Genomic DNA, 10,041 nt, shown 5'->3' with positions numbered 1-10,041 from the left:
CTTGCACAGGGACTTTTTGATTTTGGTATTACAACCGTTATTCAGAACACTGTCTACGACAGTCGATTTCAATGGGTCTCTACGTATTTAGACGGGACTATATCGTCCTTATTTTCTACCCCAATATGCAACTTAATCGACTATTTTCTTTGGTTGGTTTGGACGAACTTTTGGTCTCAAGCAGTATTGGTAGCTCTCAAATTAGGCCCACCCAAGTTTGACAAAACGAAATTTTCTCAATTTTAATTATATTCTCAATACATTTAATTGAATAAGTTTTTTATGGTTACTAGTTTGTGTATTTTATACTGTATATTTCAATCGATTATTTACAAAAAAAAAAATGCGGTAATAGTATTTCAATAACGCAAACAACATTAACTTTGAAATGTGCTCACATTTGTCTGTTTAGTTTTGGTTATTGATAAGTAGTTGGTTTGGAACCCTATCTGTAGGCGGTAATAATAGTCCCCATTTGAACTGCTTCACTCCTCCCCCCCCCACACACACACCAGGTGCAATATAATCACCTGTATATCATTTCAGATTTTCACACCTATGTGAGGGCGCATGTTAAATGCAATGAAATTTAATTGTTCGCGCCTTTTTATGAAGACAAATTTTGTTCATTGGTGTAATGAAACAGTTCGTGATTTTTTCAGTCTAGAGAGATCATGTTGTTTCTATTTCAACATTAGCATGTATTCTGCCATTGAGATCATACTGTCGCCATCGGAATCTTGCACTCGTTTCAGAAACTTGCTAGCGTCCGCGAACTCTTTTCTGAAACAAAAAAAAACATTTTGTCTCGTTTATACAGTTTTTGGTTCTATGTCAATCTAATCAAAAACAGAAAGTGAGAATGACAAAAAAACAGTGCGGCAAAAAATACTGAAATTATCACATTTTTAAAGAAAAACAATAGCAACTGGTGTTTTTTTAAGGCGGCAATTAATTAAAAGTGTTAATCGAAATATTCTTCGAAATTTTCGCACATCCTGTTTATCGGTCAAATTTATTTTCCTTGTTTCATTTTTTGATCTTCTTTCGATCTGTTCTTGGAATTTTTGCTTCCTTTTAAATCAATTGCAGCCAGTCTGTCCGATTTGACCCAAAATGATTTTTCATTATTTTGATTGACATGCAATGATTGCGCGATGTCGACATAAAACTGGTCATAGATTCAAGGCAAAGATAATTTCTTTTTGGCTGTCAGCGAATGGGAAGATAAAAAGATCTTAGCAACAAAACAAAGACCAAAATAGTTGTCAGTTTACGTACTAAAACATATATGGTTTTATGGAATCTCAGTAGCAGAAAAGTTGCAGAAAAATGAAAACTGATAAAAACGTTATTTTTGCGAAGACGTCATTGTGAAATTATTAATAAAACGTTATTTGTTGAATTATTAAAAACGGGTTGTCGAAGGCCGGCATTTTAACGCTTTAAGTTTAAATGGCTTACGTTAATTTAGTGTCCCATTTCTACAAATTTTGATCAGTTTTGAAGTTTTGGATAATTGATTAGTGGACTGTTGTTTTATCAGACAGTACTAAATGATCAGAGATCGCAGGAAAATTCACTTGATGATGGCAGGGTTATCTAAAGAGGTAATCTCAATCGACACACTATTGAGTCCGCCCTCGCCTAGAGGGTTAAAGTGCTATTTTTCTATGAACCCGCTAGGAAGAAATTGCGAGTTTAAATGCAGCAAGAGAAAGTGAGCGACAACTATTTAATACACAGTTGATTGTTGTGGGCCAACTTAGATCCCCCTTTGGCCAAGATTGTCATCTTCAAGTGGATTTTTCGATGAGCACTTATCGATATTTTCCCCATATTGTTATTTTGAGCAAACGTATTTTTTTAGTTATGTTGACGACAAAAAGGATGTTTTTGAAAGTCTTTTTGGATTATTTAAACACTTTATCGACTTAAAAATGTGTTTTCAACGTTCACATACAATTTTTTGTGAACGTTGAGGTAATATTTAAATCGATAAGAGGTAATAATTAAACGTCAACATTGTGAAGAAAGTAGCAAAAATAGATACTGATTTTTTATATGAATTGCTTTTTTTGAAAAATGAACACGCCCACCAACAGAAATTTGTCAACTTTCACTGTAACAAAAATTGTACAAAAACATTACAAGTTTTTTTCTTGATAATCTGAAAGGAAATAAACAAAAAAAGCGAATATGTAAAACCGAAAGCAAATTCTTTGCACCATTTCAAACACAAAGAGAATAATGAGATCAAAATTTTAACAATTTGGGAAAAAAATAACAAGATTTTTGAACAAGAAAGTGATGTTTGATCCTGTCCACAAGAAAAACATGTTAGCTGAGATCTATACAAACTATTTATTGCATAGAGACGCTTTCTGAACTTTATGTTCTAAAAAGAAAAAAGATGAAGAAAATAATTAATAAAAATCGGAATTTTTACTAATTTGCGAATTTTGGCGGTTTTCCAATTTGAAAACAAAACCTTTACACAGGTGGTATTAAATAGTAAATTGACAAGATAATGAAGTCTACTTTTTGGGTCATTTTGCAAAATTTTCAAGAAATACAGGCTAAAATTATCAAAAAACTCGACATAGAATTCACATAAATTTATGGTTTTAACCGTGCTCACTTAGTTGTTCACTTGCATCAAATACATCTAAATTGAATCCCCTTTTTGATCAACACAGCCGTAGCTAACGTTTTGCGGCTATTAATGTCATTTTTGAAAAAAAAACGAACAGTTTTGAAATCTCTATTCGTCTTGAGATAGTCCAAAAATTGCCTAAAATATTGAGATTTTCAATTTGGTTGAATAATGGCAAAAATGATATCGTTTCCATCAGCATTTCATGAGCTTCAATATGGTACCATTCATTATTTTCTTGATTGCTCAGAAATTTTTCCGATTTGATCTGGAGAAAAAAGCGTAAATCGCGAAAAAAATTAGATCTATTCTGTTCCCCCAACACAGAGTTTCTATGCCACCCATTAAAGTTTATGTGGTGTTATATAGCACGCTACTATGTGAGAAATAACACGTGCCCCGGGCGCGTAATATATATATATATATATATATATATATATACCGACAGAGCTGAGAGGAGCAGAATAGATCCAAAAATACGGATCTTTTCCGTTTGTGCCCCCCCCGTACTTTATGTTCCCCCAGTTACAGAGCACGTGTCATTACATAGTAAATCATTATGTAAAAATATGGCGCGTGCGTCTGGGGGGGGGTGCAAATAATATGTACCCACTAAGCTGGGAGGGGGGCTCAAACGGAAAAGATTCAAAAAATCAGCCATTTCTAAGGAAGTAAAGGAACAATAAATTTTTTCTTTAAACTTAGTTTACACTTACTTGACTTCCTCCTCAGAGATTTGACCACTTCCATCGGCGTCAATTCGACTAAAATAAAAAATTCACATCAATAAAGCGTCTTTTTTAGCTCGTTAATGAACGGAAATTAGGCGGACTTTGCCTACGAAGTTGTTCATTTTGGTAGAGTTTAAAATGGTGCTCGCGTCCATGTAATCAAAAACGAACTTTAACCCCCTCCTCCTCTCTTTCACACCTCGACATGACACCTCCTCCCCTGCCGTTTAGGACCCAGGTTAAGGTCCAAATTACAGGGTCTGGAAAGAGTTATAGTCTCACGATAATCTTGCGACAATGGTCACAGGAAACTCTGATCAGAGATCAAAGTCTGGGCATAGTCTGATATGAGTCGGGTTGGGTCTGTGGCCTTAAACTGGGGACCCCAGATACAAACTGCACCCGGTCATAAAAATAGCCAACTGTGTAAAACATAGCAAGTTGCGTGGAGGTCGGAGGTGGGGGTCGGGTGGGCGTGGGGGTGGGGTGGTGTGGGGTCGGGTGGGGTGGGGTGAGGTGGGGTGGTGTGGGGTCGGGTGGGGTGAGGTGGGGTGAGGTGGGGTCGGGTGGGGTCGGATGGGGTCGGGTGGGGTGGGGTGGGGTCGGGTGGGCGTGGGGGTGGGGTGGTGTGGGGTGGTGTGGGGTCGGGTGGGGTGGGGTGAGGTGGGGTGGGGTGGGGTCGGGTGGGGTGGGGTGGGGTGGTGTGGGGTCGGGTGGGGTGAGGTGGGGTCGGGTCGGGTGGGGTGGGGTCGGGTGGGCGTGGGGGTGGGGTGGTGTGGGGTGGTGTGGGGTCGGGTGGGGTCGGGTGGGGTGGGGTGAGGTGGGGTGGGGTGGTGTGGGGTCGGGTGGGGTGGGGTGGGGTGGTGTGGGGTCGGGTGGGGTGAGGTGGGGTCGGGTCGGGTGGGGTGGGGTGGGGTGGGGTGGGGTTGGGTGGGATGGGGTTATACAACAGAGTACTTGCCAAAACTTGGAGAGAGCTTGTCGGAACTTTGCAGACTGGAGGAGAGATCGAAGAGTGTCTGCGTCATCCTCCTCCACTTGCATGTCTGGATCCTCATACTCCGAGATCTCCTTGTCATTGATATTGGCCAGATACTCCCCCACGAAGGAGACAAAGAAGGCACCCTTGTTCTTCAAGTATTCTTCGTTTGTTTTGTCCCCCATTACCTCTTGGTACACTGCCACTGTTTCGTTGCCTGTGAAGGAAAAATCAACAATTTCCTCTAAAACTGAGTGTTATCCATATCTAATCTATCGATTCTGCCCACCACCCCCCCCCCCTTACATGAGCCCCTTTTTGACAAGCTGGCGTCTCAAAAATTAGACTTACCACCCGGGTTGAGAAATTGCGCCAAAATCGACGCAAGAAGCGTGGTTTTTTTGTCGAATTTTGTCGATTTCGTCGGTTTTTTATGTAGGAAATGTCGATTACCGTCGCTTTCGTCGGTATTGTCTGTTTTAAGTGTTTTAAGTTCGGAAGTGTCGATTATTGTCGTCTCAATTTGTTTTAAATATAAAAGAAGTAGAGTAAACTTAAGTGGCTGGTGGTGCAGTGGAGGAGAAGGTGGATAGTAATTTAGGGGTCGAAAGTTCGAATCCTGACAGGATCTAAGATTTTTAGAACGGCAAAAACTGACGATTCCTACCTTTAAATACCGACAAAAACCGATCAAAACGACGATAAAAACGGTTTTGGCGAAGTAAAACACACGAAAACCAGCAATTCTTATGTTTGAATCCAACAAAATCTGATTGGTGGAAAATGGATAACACTGTAATTTTGTGCGTTCAATTAACCTAGGTTCGACATAGCCTAATTCTAGATGCTACATTTTACTGCATGTTGCCACGCCTCAGAGACAGGCTCGTGGGACTTGAATGAATCTGCCACAATCGATCGTAAGATCAGTTTTACTCACAAAAGACGCACTTTTTGTCTTTCGGCTTAATGTGATTTCGGAGCATATTCATGTTAATTTTATCATCCATGGAAAGTTTGTTAAGATTATTACAAAGAAATCAGCCAAACCGAAATCAGTATCATCATTTTCTCAATTCTGATTTGCCAGCAAAAAAAATTCTATGATAGATTCTGTGATAGATTCACATCAAGTCCTCCGGATGGCTGAGGAATGGCCATGGCTAGACATAGTCTATGCCAAATTTAAGTTTAATGAAAGCATAAAAAGTGTTCTAAATTTCTCAAACGATCAGATTTGCTGAAAATTTTATATTTCGGTACGTCTCTTTGTTGAGACGTCACGTCTTTTTTGATACAGTTCCTTGTTATATAACAAAAAAAATTGATAAACGGGAGGTCATAACCGGCATGGCATCAGATAAGTTTATATAAGAAATGGGCTCTAAATGTAAGAGTGAACGAAACGCAAGTGTTGAAAATATAGTCCCAAATGCTAAATATGCTTAAAACTCTTATTCAGCACAATTCTTTCAAAAGTCTTTTAATTCTCAATTTTGCAACGTAATTTTAACACTTTCAAAATTCTTGGCCAACATATTGAGTGACTATTCCGTGGGCAAATGTCCAAATCAGTAGATTTCGATAAATTTTCCGTTTCGTTGAGACGAAACTAATTTGAGCATTTATTGGTTGATATTTAAGGCCAAGCAAAAATTTAATTGTTTTTCTCAATAGAACAATGGGTAATTTCAATGTTCTTAATTGTCTTCTTAATCCACAATTAGTATCAAGAGGGACTTTTCTGAAATTAGTCATCAATCAGGACTTCATTCATTTCGTTAATTGGATGCTGCAACTGTGGGAAAAGGGTAGTAATTGTAAGCAAATTTAAGGAAATTGTAAGGAAATTAAATTAAACTATTGTAACTCGTTCCGGCACACGCTTACAATCTTAAAACATGGGTCGCGAAAATACGTGACAAAATCGCGTATGTACACTACATTTCTTTTGGATATTGGCCGAGTATTGAACTTTGTGCATAGATTACTCACATTTTCTGCTTCCCTCACAGTCAGCGCTCTCACAAAAATCTGTAATCTCAAAACAAATATCTTACAAAGTTCATCACTTTTTAGGGTCTATTAGATTTATGTTGAACAACACTCAAGTCATTTATTTGAAAACAAAGTTTGTTATGAATGAAGGCTTGTCATCTTGTGTATCTTAAAATACCCAAATGACACCACTTTACGCATCATTGATGGACCATGAAAGAAAAATAACGAGCAGTTAATTGAAGGCACAATCTGTTTTAGAATGAACTTTTCCACAAAGCTGGAAATAAAGAAACTTATGCACATTCTGTTCAAGCACAAGCTTGATTTCCTTAATTTGTTTTGATTGATTGATGATTTCTGATTTGTTTTGAGTTGTAAAATTTGCGGGTTTTATGTTTTACCCACGTGTGCAACCTAGCAATTCATTGTAATCTGGAAATCTCTTGTTAATAAGTAGTAAACACATTCTGACACAATAGTCAATTTTTATCAAAAATTTCGATTTTCCTGGGCATATCAGGAAAAGACTTTTAGTTTTCATGCTCTTTTTTATTTTGACTGACCAACTCGATTACTTTTTTAGTTATACCCTCTCATTTTCATGATATTCATCATATAATTTTAGACTTATTTTTTAAAGGCTTTATCACATTATTCATTTTTTTGAAACAGAGATTATTTGTTTCATTTTTGGGGGTCAGCAATGTTGTGACGTAACTCAAAAACACAACTAGTAAGGGCTGAGTTCAAAATCATTGCAAACCTGCGACAAAAATTGATAAAAACCAGAGAAACTTTTCAAGTTTTTCCATAAATTTGACCTAACTTTGACTCAATTTTTTCTTTAATTTGTTCACCAGACTTTTGATCATTTTAAATGGCTCAGCCTCGGACAACAGTAAAACCCAATGTCAACATCGAATTTGCTTATTTTGTAGGAAAAACTAGATTAATTAGTGGTTGCGATTGTAACAATAACTCTTTCCTTCGAATGGCTCTTGTTTTTGTTGTGATCTTTATGTAGCGGGGTTATCTTAGGTGCTTAGGTGCTTTAAGCACCTAAGAAGACTCCATCAAACGAAACCAGCAAAAGAGTATTATAACTCATTCTGTAAAACTATTATTTTAGTAGATTACAGGTGGATTGATTGGTGATTTCATAAATATGTACAAAGGTTACAACTTCCAAAAAAGTATTAGTTTTTAACTTCTATGTCTTAGAAAACTTTGGAGGGGCTCTTGTAACCTCCAAAACTCGCTACTTTCCCAAGTTGAACAGAGATAATTTTCCTTTAGAAAAGTGGCATCTTCCTTAAAGTAACCATTTTGATCACAACACGATACTAATAAACTATCAAAAAGATTTTAAGTTGAAATTGACTGCGTTTAATAAGGAAGTACTTGGCCGCATTGACGTTTTATATGTTAAATACAATCAATGGCTATGTTATTTTTTTTGCTACAAAAACGCTATGATTGCGGTAAAAATTGAGCTTTTTGGGAAAAAATAAAGCATTTGCGTTAATTGCCTTGAAGTAGATATTCAAACGGGATCTCTCGTGAATTTTTTTATTAGTTAATAACAAAGTAACAAAGCAGCAGAGTGTCCACTGAAAATCAATAAATTTCTATAATTTCCAGTTAGCCCTTCTTGAATCATACTGCAAATCGTGAGGAACCATACGCAACAAATTTTGTTTCAAAAAAGCTCAAAAAAGTTTTAGGTAATGTGTTTTTTTCAGTGAAAGTCTGTTTATTCTTTTTGTTTACTTGTCTTTAATGACAAGAAGTACACACTTGATTAAAATCGTCTTGCTAATAAATGCATCATATAACTGCACAAAATGACCGCAGATATGTCCTGCAAACTGCCAAAAAAATGTTGTATTTTCCATTTATTTCATAGCGACTCAAATCCCTCCGTTATTTTTTCCAAAACGGATCAAAGCCCCCCAAAATTATGTTAAAATAACCAGTAAATTGTGAAAAATGTAGAATTACTGTTTTAGCTGTGACGCAAAAATTGGTTAAAAACAGAATAATAAGTGTTAAGTGTGAACTGATGTATTCAACTGAACAATTTTCAAAGCAATGTACCTCAATTTATTCACTATTTTATACTATTATATACGATCAATAAGAGCTAAGGATAAAACTAGACTACACAACTGAAGTCGTTAAAAAAGTCGGCAATATTTCACTTTGATCAGATATTCAACGTCCTCTGCAGTATCAAATTTATAATAGTTCAGTTCTCTGAAATAAAAATTTTCCGAATGAAGAAGGAATTGGTCAGTGTGGATTAGTGTCTCCTCGGGAAACTGATTACTTTTAGCAAATAGGGAGCAAAATAAGGTTTCTAAGATCAATTTAATTCTATTTTCACGTGAAAATTTTTTTGTAATTGATTCAATGTGAATGCACCTTTGTGCTAGAAAACGATGAAACATAATTAGTAGGGTATTTTTTAAATAGTTATGATAACAAAGTTAATTGTCCAACCAAAACTTCTAAATCCAGAGGCAAACATTTGATTGCGTTTTGTCTCCTTTGCCTGAAAGTTTGTTCTAAATTTCTGCTTCCGCAATAGAAAATATTTGCAGTGGAATTTTTTGATTTCAAATAGGGTTCGCAATTTGTTTTTTTTGAACTAAACAAATGAATAAAGTTTAATTTCATTTTACAAGTCCATAAAGTAAACAACAGAGTTATTTTTAATCTTTATGATGTTTTTAAATTGCAACTGATCATTACAGAAAAATTATAATTATATGCTGAAAAGCACATTAGTGTATGTATATCTTTTATACACCACATTTATAACTTTTTAATCGTAAATTTTTATAAATTTTTATCCACTTCGTAAGCAATATATGGTATTTTTTGTTTTTGTTATCTGTTTCGGTACAAATCCAACAGGCAAGTCTTCATAGACTTTTAGTTTGTGATTTTCTGAAATTTTGTCGTATTTGAAGCAAGAAGCGAGGCATAAAAAGGCACCAGTTTTGCTCAAGTTTTCGACAACCAACTTTAAGAAACTTTTTTCCCCAGAGAATATCATTTAACACGATATACGTCATCAAGCACAAAAATTCAGAAAAAAAATGATTTCAATTTGATTTTTTATTTTGATTTTAGAACATCAACAAAACAAAACACTCACTAAATTAATAGTGAATTAGAAAACAATTGATATATATACTCACCTAAGTCTGAGAGTTTGGCCATTTTGCTGCTAAGATAAAATTCAGATTTTGTGACCGATGGAGATTAAGTTTATTCTATTTAGAATTCCTCAAAAACAAAAAAAGATTTATTTGAATAATGTTTGTTTTTAATAAATGACGCTGTAAGTAGCAAAGCCAAAATAATGTTGAATTTGGCAATATTTCCATCTGATAAATCAAATTTCACTTTCAGGTCACAAATTACACAAATCTAATAGATGTTCTTTTAACAGGAAAGAACACATTTTGTAATCATCATCTCAGCATCAAGTATGTTAACAACACGAATTGTTACCAGCGAGTTAGTTTAAACTTAAAAGGTCAAATAAAAAAATTTTATGAAAGTTTTAATGAAACTTTGAACACGCGCTGTTCTTTCTCTTCCTTCCAACATAATGGGATTGGAACTATAAGCTCAATTGTTTTTTTTTCATTTTAATTTTGGTC

General features: G+C 35.7%; 1 protein-coding gene across 1 annotated transcript; it reads right to left on the bottom strand.

Annotated features, from left to right (window-relative positions):
• Positions 1-228: 228 nt before the first annotated feature.
• Positions 229-9,715, bottom strand: LOC142335512 (uncharacterized). The gene is made up of 4 exons (XM_075384048.1): positions 9,574-9,715; positions 4,349-4,583; positions 3,373-3,420; positions 229-783 (listed from the first exon to the last, which is right to left on the bottom strand). The coding sequence occupies exons 1-4, from the start codon at positions 9,593-9,595 to the stop codon at positions 684-686; spliced, it is 405 nt and encodes a 134-aa protein (XP_075240163.1). The 5' UTR covers positions 9,596-9,715; the 3' UTR covers positions 229-683.
• Positions 9,716-10,041: the final 326 nt, after the last annotated feature.

The sequence above is a fragment of the Convolutriloba macropyga genome, chromosome 2, assembly GCF_964194025.1.
Source record: "Convolutriloba macropyga chromosome 2, txConMacr16.3, whole genome shotgun sequence".
Classification (NCBI taxonomy): Eukaryota; Metazoa; Xenacoelomorpha; order Acoela; family Convolutidae; genus Convolutriloba; species Convolutriloba macropyga.
This window is presented reverse-complemented; position numbering and strand designations above follow the sequence as displayed.

What these genes read in the sequence shown, in the direction of transcription:
- LOC142335512 (XM_075384048.1), bottom strand. Translation starts at nt 9,595, where the DNA reads ATGGCCAAACTCTCAGACTTAG. An exon ending in CAAGCTCTCTCCAAGTTTTG is followed by an intron (nt 3,421 to 4,348) that starts GCAAGTACTCTG and finishes TTTTTATTTTAG; the next exon opens with TCGAATTGACGCCGATGGAA. An exon ending in ATCTCTGAGGAGGAAGTCAA is followed by an intron (nt 784 to 3,372) that starts GTAAGTGTAAAC and finishes TTTTTGTTTCAG; the next exon opens with AAAAGAGTTCGCGGACGCTA.